General features: G+C 41.7%; 1 protein-coding gene across 3 annotated transcripts in view; it reads right to left on the bottom strand.

Annotated features, from left to right (window-relative positions):
• The window catches only part of ALDH5A1 (aldehyde dehydrogenase 5 family member A1), a 277572-nt gene that overhangs the window by 258512 nt on the left and 5142 nt on the right, over window positions 1-13918 (bottom strand). For 2 of the 3 annotated variants that reach the window (XR_011236045.1, XM_069493035.1), the window contains exons 2-7: window positions 12791-12874; window positions 11605-11775; window positions 10075-10191; window positions 5855-5998; window positions 3069-3212; window positions 470-628 (exon numbers count right to left, since the gene is read on the bottom strand). Coding sequence is in view for 2 of the 3 variants with exons in the window: in XM_069493035.1 (XP_069349136.1) it covers window positions 470-628; window positions 3069-3212; window positions 5855-5998; window positions 10075-10191; window positions 11605-11775; window positions 12791-12874 (819 nt within the window). In the remaining variant the exon portion in view is untranslated. The remainder of the gene's footprint in view (window positions 1-469; window positions 629-3068; window positions 3213-5854; window positions 5999-10074; window positions 10192-11604; window positions 11776-12790; window positions 12875-13918) is intronic. The other variant, XM_069493036.1, reaches the window with a different exon arrangement.

Raw genomic sequence — 13918 nt, forward strand, 5'->3', positions numbered from 1 at the left:
TTGAGAGCGGTACACCTGGGCCGCTTCTAGTCTGCCATCTTACCAACCTCCCAAAGTGGCCTTTTTGTTTGTTTTCCCTTTTTATTTTTACCTTTCAATGCTATTGATTATTTATTTTCCTTTTATTATTAATTTTAATTGAAACATAATAATTGTACACATTTATGGGGTACAGTATATTTTGATACATGTATATAATGTGTCATGATCAAATCAGGATAATCTGCATATCAAATATTTGTCATTTCTTTGTGTTGGAAACATTCAAAATCCTCTCCTCTAGCTATTTTGAAAATATGCAATGACTTGTTAACTGTAGTCACCCAATAGTGCTATGAAACACTAGAACATTGAAGAGCCTTTCCCTATCTCCTCACCCCCACCCTTCCAGCCAAAGTGTTTTTCACTAGTTAAGCTTTTGATATTGAAACTATGAAATTTAATTTGCCAGATAATAAAATGAACTTACCTTTTCTACTGCCTTTTCATTAATTAATGGGCCTTGAGTAGTTCCCTCCTCAAACCCATTACCCACACGCAGGCTCTTCTTCATTGCTGCAGCAAATCCTTTTACAAAGGAATCATGGATACCCCTTTGCACCAAGAATCGGTTTGCACAAACACATGTCTAGACAGAAGACAAAAACAAACTCATGTAGACAGTCTGTCAGGAGCTATAGACCCAGCCAACAGATGTGTGATCGCTACCACCACTCTGTGAACACACTTCCCCAGGGGGTTACCATCAAGTGTCCAACTTGCTGTTTTCCTCCCCACCTGGGCTTGGCCCCAAAGATAAAAGCACTGGGTCAGTGCATGTTCCTCTCCAACTCCCTCCATAGCTGCCACACATCTGTGGTCAAACAAGTAAGCATGTGTAAGGACTTGTGTGCACACACGCACACAAAAGCCACCCCATGTTTTTTCAAATGGCTTCAATAAGCCACTGGAAAACAAATAGCAAAACAAAAACAAAACAAAACAAAACTGCAACCCTCCTGAGAGACAGTGATGCGGCAGTGACAGTGAGCAGAGGCTGGGAGGAATGAGGTCAAACACTAACGTAAATCCTTTAGCTTAAAACTTCTGAGCACTTGACTGAATCTGACATTTCAAAAATGGACACAAGACCATTCTTCCATGTCAGCCTAAATTATTGAAAAGATCTTGCTTATGTTTTCCTATTATAATTAGACCTAGTATTTTTTAAATTATAAAATATAACTACATTATAAGAAATGCAGTTATCATTGATAAATCTGCTTATCTTTTTTTCTTAATCATGTATTTTCCTACTATAAATAAGGGTACATACAATTTTGTCCTATGCATTTTTATTGGCTTACAGCAACATACCCCAAAGTTCTAGCGTTATAGTGAAACTATAAAGTGTAATATTTATAGTGTAACTATAAAATGTAGTGTTAATATTGGCATTTTGCATTTGTAAAAGAAAACATATCTATTTCTCACAAAATCAAGCTTAAATTTAAGTTACCAAAGGCCAAAGCAAAGATGAAAATTATTTAATAGAGAATATCACAAAACATTTCATCATTTTTTCACAATATAACTTTTCAGAAGTATTTACTCTGTTTCTGGAAGGCACTTAAAATTGCATATGGATGGTACTTTTAAGACAAAGCACTTAGGAATAAGGATCCTGGCAGCAGCTTAGATAGAAACTGGGAGAAAGGGCCACTGGCTCAGAGTCCCGGCTCCTCAGCAGAGTCGGGACTGTGGCCCAAGGATGTCTGACCTCAAGCCACTTGGTCTTTCTAGACTTTCATTTCCTCATCTGTAAAATGCAAGGTTTGTTTCAGATAACTTTGAAGGCCTCCGCCAGATCATCTAATATTCCAGGATTTCTTACGAAGACGTGAACTCTGGCCTCTGTTCTCCCAGGACAGCATGGACACTCCTTGGACACATGCCGGTGTGGGCCTGCTCCGTGTTGTGGGCACCTCTAATGCCCCCTCCATCTCAGGTGAGCCAGGCCCTGGTAGGTCTCAGCAAGTGGCAGGGTTTTGAGTTTTTCCAGACACCATCCTCAATATTTTCCTACATTCTTTCTCTTAAGAATATGGGCCTCAGAGACTCTAGCTGTTCAAGGCTGTTTTGCTTCTGAAGAGACAATTCTATCAGTTGAGAAAAGCCCAATGAGGGAAAGCTATGAAAATAACCAGATTCAAAGGGTAGGGGAAAGAAGAGATGAGAGAACTATTTGACTAACAGATATTTGGCCATTTGGCTGTTTAGGAAACTTTTTAAAGAAAGCCAGGGGCTATATGTTATTTCTTTGTGGACCCTCCTTGCCTTATATAGCTTTGCAAAAAAATAAAGCACTTACTAAATATTTGCCAAAAGAGTCAATGAATAAAGAATGAATAATGGAAGGAACCCAAAGTTTCCTTCCAGGAGATGAGGCAGCAGTGGAGGTTGGTAGGATCTTTGTAACACACACACACACACACACGCCCCCTGAAAAACTCTACAGCTGTGATGCCCAACCTCCAGGCGGAAGACTGGTATGGTTCGTGGCCTGTTAGAAACTGGGCCACACAGAAGGTGATTGGCTGGTGAGGGAGTGAAGCTTCATCTGTATTTACAGACTCTCCCCATAGCTCGCATCACTGCCTGAGCTCCGCCTCCTGTCAGATCAGCAGTGGCATTAGATTCTCATAGGAGCACGAACCCTACTGTAAACTGTGGATGTCAGGGATCTAGGTTGTGTGCTCCTTATGAGAATCCAATGCCTGATGACCTGAGGTGAGGCTAAGGCAATCACGCTAGCACTGGGGAGTGGCTGCAAATACAGATTATCATTAGCAGAGAGGTTTGACTGTACAGAGACCACAATAAATCAATTTCAGACTCATATCAAAACCCTATCAGTGAGTAGCAAGTCACAATGTAATAACAGAAATATAGTACACAATAAATGTAATACACTTGAATCATCCTGAAACCATGCCCCCCCAGCCCCCACCATCCGTAGAAAAATTGTCTTCCATGAAACCAGTCCCTGGTGCTAAAAAGGTTGGGGACTGCTGCTCCATAGGACTCACCTGCCCAGAGTTCCTAAATTTAGATGCCATGGCCCCTGCTACAGCCTGGTCCACGTTGGCACTGTCAAACACTATGAATGGAGCAAGACCACCCAGCTCCAGGGAGACCTTTTTCACAGAGTTTGCTGCATGATGCAACAGGATCTGAAAGCAAAGGAGAGAGTGCTATGAGCACTGAAACCAACTACCAGGACTATCAAGCCTTTGTTTTAAAAAATTACCCAATCGTTAAAGAAGCAAGGTACATAGCAGTGTGTATGTGTATACAGGATAATTCTTTGCCTAAGAAAAGGGAGAAACAAGAATATTTATTTATTTAATTTCAGAATATGATGGGGGCACAAATGTTTTGGTTACATGGATTGCTTTTGTCACGCTTGAGTCCCGGCTATAGGCGTGCCCATCTCCCAGATAGTGTTCATAGTACCTATTAGGTAGGTATTTTTCTCCTCCTCTCCTCCCCCCTGGTTGATTTCCCGAGTTTTACTTCCCTCTGTGCACATGAGTGCTCATTAGTTAGTTTCAATTTAATAGTGAGTACATATGGTGTCTGTTTTCCCATTCTTGAGATACTGTTTAAACTCTCTATGTCAGGATAGTAGGTCTTTGTCCAGTTATGGCTACAGGCAAGATGGAACCATTTGCGACAGTTCAGATGAAGCAGACAGTATTCACAAGCCCAAGGTGGCTGTATAAATGCTCCCCCAAGTGATGCACACCCCAAGGTTGTGGGTTTTGTGATAGGGCCCGTGGTAAAACTCCAGAATGGCTGGAAAGCTGGGCCTGTGCCAGTACTTCTCTACGTGCCCAGATGTTACTATTCCAGCAGTCAAATGGTGGCAACAGTTTTCTCACTGAAATGTCACCACTCAACAAAACAGTACAAGTTTTAAGGTTAAACACATTTCTTGGATTCAACATAGCTATTTTATTTTTGAATTTTAAAGAAATGCCATCTGCCAGGCCACTGACTTTTCCTGAATTTGCTCCAGTGTAAAAAAGGTTTCCACTTTGGGTCACTCCATTTCACTTCCGCCTGGCCTTGTCTCCTCGTGTCTGTCCCTCCAGGTGCACCAGCTCTGCGTCCTCTGACGGTGCCTCCTCCCCACTCAGGCTCCGCTGCCCCACGATGGCTTGCCATGGCTCCTGCAGTACCGTGTGAACTCCTGGCACCTCTTCACGAATATTTGCAGCTCCACTTCCCACTGCGGACCTCCTCAGGCCCACAGCCTCCAAAGACGGAATGCGATTGACCCGGCTCACCTTTCCATGCCAGGCCACTTGTCCTAGGTCCCCAGCCGGCCTACAAATTGTTTCCTTCAAGTCAATGACCACTCATGGTTCAGTTCTCTGTGCAGAAAGAGCCAAGGTGTCACGTGCTATAAAACACGGCTGCTGTCTCCTTGGCAGGGCCCTGGGAGGGGTGGCCCCCCTAGAAAGGGGGGAGGGCAGGGCAGGCATCTCTAGAAGAGGCTCATGGTGTGGTCTCCAGTTAAGAGGCAAGACTCTGTGCCCCCGGACCAGGAGCTCAGCCACTGACCTCTGTGAAGACCAGCTCAGAAGAGGCCCTTGCAATATAGATTAGCAATTTTTTAGCTATACTTGTCACTCTTCCCTTTAAGCCACTTGTGGTCAACCGCTGTCCAGAGGAAATAGGAGCAAATCTAGATTTGGCAGGAACATGGTAGACATTTTCCTGGAGGCCTGTCAGATGATGACAATTTGCTGGGAAAACTGAGGAAAAGCAATATAATGCTGCCGTTCGCCCAGTATCCTGGGAATTTCTCTGGCTTGAATGGCAAAGGTTTTATAACCCTTTCTCCCAGGCCGCTTGCTTTTTCTCTGCTTCATAGTAACATTTGCATTGTAAGGCCCATTAATCAGGAACGTAGCAGTTCATGGATGAAAAAATTCCTATTTCTGACGTGAATGAATGGCAGGATTCCAAAGTGCTACTGCCTGAGTGTGAGTTTATGGCATGACAAAAGTAGTTATGGTTGGGAGGCATTAAAACTGCTTTCTTCCTTCCTCTTCTCATGGTTTCCAAAAATGACCACAGGTTCACAGAAACTTTCAAATTAGATTATATTATTTCTGTCTGCTGTGTGTTTATGTACATATCCAGCATGAGTATAGATACATGTATGTATACATGTATGTATTAATGTAAACTAGGAGAATCAAGTATACTATCTGGAAAGAGACACCATAAACAAAAACTTTTGTTCTACCGTGACTTTTTTCTCTTTTGGACATTTAAAAGGATAAATAAAAATCTACTCACAGGCATACATATGAAGTTTTGAGGAAAGACCCTTTCGACATTCAAGGAAAAAAAAAAAGACAAGATACCTTTCCATTTCTGTAAATACCTTTATACTAAATACAATTTTTGTTCAATTCTTAGGCATTCATTTCAACATCCAACTGTGTGTTTCTGGAATCTCTAATTCTAGACTATGAAAAAACATGAATTCAAGAATTGAAGAAATAAAATAGATAGCTTTTAACTACTTCACATGCAACAAATAATGGGAAAATAACGAGAACCTGCAGCCTCAATTCGTTCGGTATTGTCACATGGGAATGTACGTCATGTTACATAAGAAACATTCAAAAGTATCTCCAGAGGATGATTAGACATTACTTTATTTGACAGAGCTTTTAACACTCTGCTGGAATCTTTCTAAAAATGGTGACTAAGATGAAACAGTCATTTTATGCTCTATAAAGAGAAAATACTAGAACAGAATTTTTTTTTTTCCTTTGAGACTTAAGTCACATACCTTTCCTGTAGCTGTCGAGCCAGTAAAGGAAATTTTGGGCACCAGAGGATCAGTACAAAGTGCTTCTCCTACTTCCTTGGCTTTCTTTCGAGAGCAGGGAATAACATTGTATACACCTGGAGGAATTCCGGCCTGGTTTGCAAGCTATAAAGAGAAATAGCAAATTATCAAACTGAAAAAAACAGAAATAAATAGATATTCAACTCAAAAAGTAATGGGAAAAAAATTAAGCTGATCTTGGGTGTTGAGTAAGAATATATATGGAACTGAAATAAGATTCTTATTAGTGCTAAAATGACATTAATATTAATATATTGTTAAACATCATTACAATTTCTTAGAGTGTGAGTTTCAATGTCACCTTCTATTCAAACAAAATCTCGAATTTCTTTCCCAAGAAAAATCAGATAGTCCAAGAAAAAAGTTATTTGATTCACCTGTAGGACCAAGCATGGCAATGTAGAAAGGGGCATTATTGAGCACCTACTAGGTGCAGCGCAGTGGGGCAAAGCTTTTCCATAGGTTATTTCCCAGGGCAGTGATGAAGAGAAGGGGCCCAGGAGGGAAGAGTCCAGCTGAGGCCACACGCAAGGGAGTAACAGAACCGCATGCTGACCCACAGCTGCCTGACCTGGAAACCCGTGCTCTTTCTATGGCCTTTCTCTTTGGATAAGGCATATCCTGAATTATTTTAATTTCGGGATTCCATTAACAAGTAGCTTGGGGATTCTGGGAAGATGGTGGTAGCAGCAGAGTTTTGGAATCTCCCTAAATCTCCTCCTAAAATCAGCAATTAGATAGCAAAACCGAAATATCAGAGACATTTACAAGGCTAGAAGACAAGGTATCTCTACAAACCACAGAGTACAAGTGGGTGAAGACACACCGCCTACGGTGATGAGACCTGGGCGTCCTGTCAGCAGCTGTGCGAGAGGGAGCAGAGGGCAGCAGCAGGCTGCAGGATGCACCTGGGAACACGGAGCCCCTGACAGCCCACAGGTGTTCACACGAAAACAGCGGCTGCGAGTGGGAGGGCCTTGCCCGATCCAGGAGGAGGTGAGCACGAGGGACACCGCAACAGCACTGAAGGGCGTGGAGGGTCCAGTCCCTGGGAACAGCGTGATGCAAGAGGAGAAGGCCCAGATAAAAGTGGGGAGGGGCATGAAGCCAGGGAATCTCGGCAAGCAAGTTGCCTTATCTTCGAACACAACACACAAGAGAGCAAAAGGTATTCCGTGAAGGCAGAGAAGCTATTTCTAACCAGGCCTTCTTCTAAAAGTTCGGGAAAACTAACTTCACATAAAAATAAACTAAACTCTCAGAAAAGCACTGAGGTCAAATCCCATACCACATTGTTAAAAGAAAAAAAAAAAAAGAGAGAGAGAATAAGGAGAAGAATAACAACTTCATAGACAAGGAAAGCATAACAGACATGCCCACAAAACAGACCCGAACTGTAACTTACTATTGCAAAATAAGGTAGAAGATAAGAAAAGTATACTGAGATACAAAAGAACAATATGAATCAGAGCTAGAAAAATTTAGAAATGAGGTGAAGGAATATAGGAAAGAATTAGAAATAAAATGAAAAAATCTTTTCAGAAATGAAGAACAAACTAGAAGGAACACACACAAGAACAAATAAACACAACACATAACACCTTAACAAAAATAGAAGGTGAAAAGGAAGATAATTTTAAACATTAGGGAAAAGGATAGAAGAGAACGTGACAAAAAAGATTCAACTTATGGATAACAGGAGCTTCTGAAGAAGTAAACCAAATCAAGGATGAGAAACAAATCCTGAAAACTTTACAGTAATAAAAAGAAAAGTTCTGAAACTACATATTGAAAGAGCACGCTGCATAACTAGAGCATGGACCCAGAACAATCGTCAGGGACATATTCTAGTGATATTACTGGTCTTTAAAGATGAAGGGGGAAAAAAACCCACCCAGTTTTGCATATCTAGGCAAAAAAACAAAACAAAACAAAACAAAACCCAACCCCCCCAAAACCTTGACTTATAAAGGCAAGAAATTTAGATTATCATCAGACTTTTCAACACTTTCTATCATTGGAAAATGAATATATTTAAGAGAATCAAGTAAACAAAATGTGAGCTAAGGATTTTATACCCAGCAATACTGATTAATGGCCAGGTGCAGTGGGTCATGCCCATAATCCCAGCACTCTGGGAAGCCAAGGTGGGAGGATAATTTGAGGCCAGGAGTTCAAGACCAGCCTGGGCAACCTAGTGAGACTCTGCCTCTGCAAAAAATAAAAAAAATTAGCTGAGTGAGGTGGTGTGGGCCTATAGTCCTAGCTACTCTGGAGGCTGAGGCAGGAGGATGGCTTGAGCCCAGGAGCTAGTTCAAAGTTGTAGTGGGCTATGATGTATCACTGCACTCCAGCCTGGGCTACAGAGGGAGACCCTGTCTCAAAAATAAATAAATAAATAAAAATTTTAAAAAACCCCTAATTTACAAGCATAATGGGCACAAACTACTGTCAATATTTAAGAACCAGAAGTATCATTCCTGTGAGCCCTTCCTGAGGAATCTACTAGAGAATAAAGTTCAAATAACAAAATGACTACAGAGATACTGACATGAGCACTGGTGGTGAGCAACAAATACATCGCTGCTTCTTGAATTTATCCAAAGGTGGGTTAAAAGGGAGAGAGCAGAGTATGCAATGGGTATAGTCCTGGCAATTCAGATACAGTAATACATAGTTTAAAATATGGGGAAAGTGTCACAGCCAAGAGAGCCTTAAGGAGACAAGACAACTAAATGTAATGTAGTACCCTGGATGGGATCCTGAAACATAAAAAGGACATTAGGTAAAAACTAATAAAATCCCAAGAATAAATTTTTTAAAGTACAGACTTTAGTTAATAATGATGTATCAATATTGGTTCATTAGTTGTAACAAATGTACCCTACCAATGTAAGATACAAACAATAGGAGAAATTGAGTGTGGGGAATGTGAGAAACCCCTGCATTGATTTCTGCAATTTTTCTGTAAATGTGAAACTATTCTGAAATAAAAAGGTTATTAGTAAAAATGAGAGCATGGAGAGAGAAAATACAAAAAAGTTAAACCATTTTCAGTAGACATATTGGTGATATTAAAATTAATATTCAGGGGCTGTGGTGTGTGTAATGAGTAACTATGGGATATTAATAATTCAGTCATTCACTGAATCCTTGGGACCCAAGAAGAAATGAGATGCAGGTATAATATAAAGAGGTTAAGTAAAAACCCTGTAGGACTAAATTTGAATCCCAAGCTTCTATAGGAATCTATGCAGTATTTTATTGCACTTGTGTGTGTGTGTGCGTGTGTGTGTGTATATTGTATATCCCCCAGCCCTGCCCACTGAAAAGGCCTAGAAACACTGGTAGGTAGGTGGTGTTTGTGCTCTGGGGAAAAACACAAAGTAGAGAGGGGGATCAGGAGCACCTGAGACAGTGGCTGTGATTTTTAAATAAGGTGGCCCTGGAAGGCCTCTCTGAGAAGGTGGCATTTGAGTAAAGACAAAGAAGCAAGTCACAGGAGTGTCTGGGGGGAGAGTGCTCCAGACAGAGGGAAAAGAATAAATCCCAAGTCGAGGGTGAGGCTGGCGGCGAGTGGCCCAAACAGATGAGTGATGAGTGACGGGGCTCTGGAGGGACGGACCAGGTCAGAGGGGTACCGGGGTTGGGGGTGACATATCACAGGGTCTTGAGGGCCATGCAGGGAGTCTGGATTTTACTCTAAATGACGTGAGAAGCCATTTGAGGGTTCCAAACAGAAGAATGACAAGATCTGATGGAATGCACATTGAACTGGGGATGGGAGTGGTAAATAAGAGGTTTCCTACATGTGAGAAACGCCCACATGCTAGTGCCTATGTGATGATAGTGCCTATTTGATGGATAGATACCATTTTTATGGTGTGCTAAAAAAATACATGGCCTACAAATATCAGAAAATCCCCTACCCATTTTTTTTTTCTGGTAAGAGCACCATCTGACTTAAAATAACAACTGATTAAAACACAACACCATGCAGCAGACACAAAGAAGGAGGCTCCAAAACTGCTTCTTTCTGTCCCAGATAAAAAAGTCCATTTTTGAATTAGAAGTCCAATGCATTACTGATTGTGCCACAGAGTAAAAAATCCATTTTTGGACTTTGTTGGCTCTGTACAAACACAGGGAAAGACACTCACCTCGGCCAGGGCCAGGGCAGAGAAGGGTGTGTCTTCTGCAGGTTTGACGACCACGGTGCAGCCGGCTGCCAGGGCGGCCCCCACCTTCCGGGTGATCATGGCGCTGGGGAAATTCCACTGGGGTCAGAAGAGCGGAGGAAGTATGTCAGAGGAAAGACTGCCTCGTTAGTCCAAAGGAAGGTAGGTTAGGCAGTCAGTCAACAAATTCCATTGCACAACTGACCGACAAACCTGTTCTCTGGCTGCACAGGTGCACTCTCCAAACACCTGGCCCCTGCCAGCTTGAGGGACTTGGGAGATAAAGGCTGATAAAGACAGGAAATATTTCAGAATTTAACATTGTGTAAAACTATCTAGACTGGAGTCAGCATCTTTTTTTTTTTTTTGTGAAGGACCATAGAGTAAATCTTTTAGGCTCTGTAGGATATACGGTTCCTGTCACAAGTACTCAGCTCTGCAGGTGTATCGTGAAAACAGCCACAGATGGTATGTATGTGAATGGGCGTGGCCATGTCCCAATAAAACTTTATTCACAAACACAGACAGTGGGCTGGATTTGTCTGAGGCCCTTGGGAGAAAATATTAGCAATGGTGATTCTGAAAATGGCAGATAATTTATGTCCCTCTATATACATATTTATGGATATCTATAGACATCTACCCATGTAAAAAACAGTATTTTATTTTGATAAACACATATATAGTGCTTATTCTGGTATCGTTCCAAGCACTTTAAAATTATAATTAATTAAATTCTTACCACAACCCAACAATGTTGGTATTATCCTCATTAGCAGGTCTGGGAAAATTGAGACAGCACAAGTTAAGCAACTTGCCCCAGGTCACACAGCTAGTATATAGTAAGCTTCAAGCCCAACCCATTAAGTCCAGGCAGTAAGGGGGATTCTATCTGTAATTATAGGGAGCAGGGAAAGACCAGCAGTCTTGAGACCAGCCGGCAGACACTGGAGAGACGTCAGTATGGGACCTCACATAAAGGTGGGTCCTAGAAGGACTGGTCACCCAGAAAGGAAACCGGGCACCCACAGATGTGCTGCAGCCCCATCCAGCCAGATGCAATACCTCATTTCTTAGCCTTTTAACCTGCAGAACCTGGCCTAGTGCCCTTAGGTAGATACACAAATGCTTTGCTGTTGATAACCATAAATGAAACATTTTTTCTAAACTATGGCACATTAAAAAATATGTCATATTTTAAGTCCTTTTAAAAATGATAAATACCAAAAGATCTTTTCAGAGGTGCAATGTCAGGGAGAAGCCTTCATGCCCAGTCAGACAAGCTGCCTGGGTCATCCCACTTTCCCAGGCCTTAGCAAATACTACTCCCACTTGCCGCCACCACACCTACCGCATCACAGAGGACCAGGAAACACAGCTCTGCATCCAGCAAAGGAATCAGGAAACCGAGAACAGGTGATAAAGCTAGCAGGATGAGCACACCAGCTCACAGGGAAGCACGAATTGTTTCCCAACCTCCTACCCTGGGATCTTGCTGATCCTGGCACGTACCGGGGTGATGATTGCAGCCACACCTATAGGCTGCTTGAGGACCAGGGCCCGCTTGTCCTTTGCCGAGGTATAGATAATGTCTCCGTAAATGCGGCGCGCTTCCTCTGAAAACCACTCTAGGAAATGGGCGGAATACAGAATTTCTGACTGTGCTTCCTTCAGTGGCTTTCCCTAAATTAAATCAGAAAAGAACCCTTTTATTATTACCTTCTAATGATAAAAGAAGGACTCTGTGCTTCTAAATTCTGCAAGACTGCAAAAGGAGTAGAAGTGTCCCATTACAAAACTTACAGGGTTGCTGGGAAATTTCTAACTTGGGTGTGACTTTCAGAAAGCAGAACTAGAAACAATGATGGATATAAGCACGGTTGTATCGCCCTAAACCACAAGAATCATGTGCATTCTCAATATGTTTAAGAGACACCTGGAACTGCATCTTCTAATTTTTTCCTCCTTCCAATAATATCTAAATATTGTAACCATGGTGTAAAACCATTTATTATACTTAGGGAGGAACTATTGGTACTTTTTTTTTTTTTTTTTTGAGACAGAGGCTCACTCTGTTGCCCGGGCTAGAGTGCTGTGGCGTCAGCCTAGCTCACAGCAACCTCAAACTCCTGGGCTCAAGCAATCCTCCTGCCTCAGCCTCCCGAGTAGCTGGGACTACAGGCATGCAGCACCATGCCTGGCTAGTTTTTTCCATACATATTTTTAGTTGTCCATATAATTTCTTTCTATTTTTAGTAGAGATGGGGTCTCGCTGTTGCTTAGGGTGGTCTCGAACTCCTGAGCTCAAATGATCCACCTGCCTCGGCCTCCCAGAGTGCTAGGATTATAGGCGTGAGCCACCGCACTCGGCCGGTACATTTCAAAATATATAAAACGACAGGAAAAATCAACCATAACAGTCACATAGAAAAAAAAATTGGAATGGTGAAAAAGCAGTGTTCATATAATTCCAAACAAAATCTAATTTTGCATATTAATAAGAATAAACCAGAACACACAAATTTTATTCTACCAAACGTGAGTGCCCTGGCACAATAATGATTTGGTATCTAATCAGTAGATCAGAAATCACATATTCTTTAGCTACAGACAGCACTGATGGGAAGTCAGAGAACTTCCCAAGTTTAGTCTAAGAATTCCTGGACACGTTCTCAGTGAGCCAGGACCCTGAACTTACATTTTCAGCTGTGATTATCTTGGCAAGGTCATCCTTATTTTGTATCATTAACTCATACCATTTCCGCAGTAATGAACTCCTTTCCTGAAAAAGAAGTAACAAGACAGAGAAGTAATGAAATGCCAAGTATAAGACAGACTGCTAAATAATCTTCAGTTTCCTAAAATAGCTAGCTATGTGGATTCATTCTTGGGGTGATGGTTAATTTCAGGTGTCAACTTGACTGGGCTAAGGGATGTCCAGGTAGCGGGTAAAACATCATTCTGCAGGTCTGTGAGGATGTTTCTAGACGAGATTAGCATTTGAATCAGTAGACTGAATAAAGAAGATTTGCCCTTACCAATACAAACAGGCATCATCCAGTATATTGAGGACCTGAATAGAACAAAAAAAAACGGAAGAAGGGAGAACTGGCTCTCTGTGTGAGCTGAGACATCCATTCTCTCCTGTTCTCAGACATCAGACATTGGCACTCCTGGTTCTCAGGCCTTCAGAACCAACTGCAACTACACCACTAGCTTTCTGGGCCTCCAGCTTGCACACGGCAGATTGTGGGACTTTCTAGCATCCACAATCATGTGAGCCAATCTTTCATAAGTCTCTTTCTACGTATCTATATATATCCTATTAGTTCTCTTCCTCTGCAGAACCCTGAGTAATGTCCTTGGGAAGACAAATGTTGACCCTTCTTTGATAAGTAATAACAGAGCTCCAACTTCAAGTTGCATCTAAAGGACTGTATGAGTCATAAATATGAAAGAAAAAGGTTTTGTGGAAGCAGCTATTATTGTTTATGGTAAATAAGAATAACTTCAATTTTACAACACAAAGGTATAGTTCCCTACAGTTTTTATATTATTATTTTTAATTGTGATAAAATACACATAACATAAAATTTATCATCTTAACCACTTTTAAGTGTGCAGTTCAGTGGCATTAAGTACAGTCACAGTGTTGTACAGCCATTCCCACCGTCCACATCCAGAGCTTTTCCATCTTCCCAACCCGAAGCTCTGTACTGGTTAAATAACTCCCCACTCTCCCATCCCCCCAGCCCCTGGCAACCACCATTCTTCTTTATGTCTCTAGGAATTTGACAACTCTAGGTACCTCATATAAGTGAAATAA

Source organism: Eulemur rufifrons, chromosome 18 (genome assembly GCF_041146395.1).
Source record: "Eulemur rufifrons isolate Redbay chromosome 18, OSU_ERuf_1, whole genome shotgun sequence".
In the NCBI taxonomy this organism is placed as follows: Eukaryota; Metazoa; Chordata; class Mammalia; order Primates; family Lemuridae; genus Eulemur; species Eulemur rufifrons.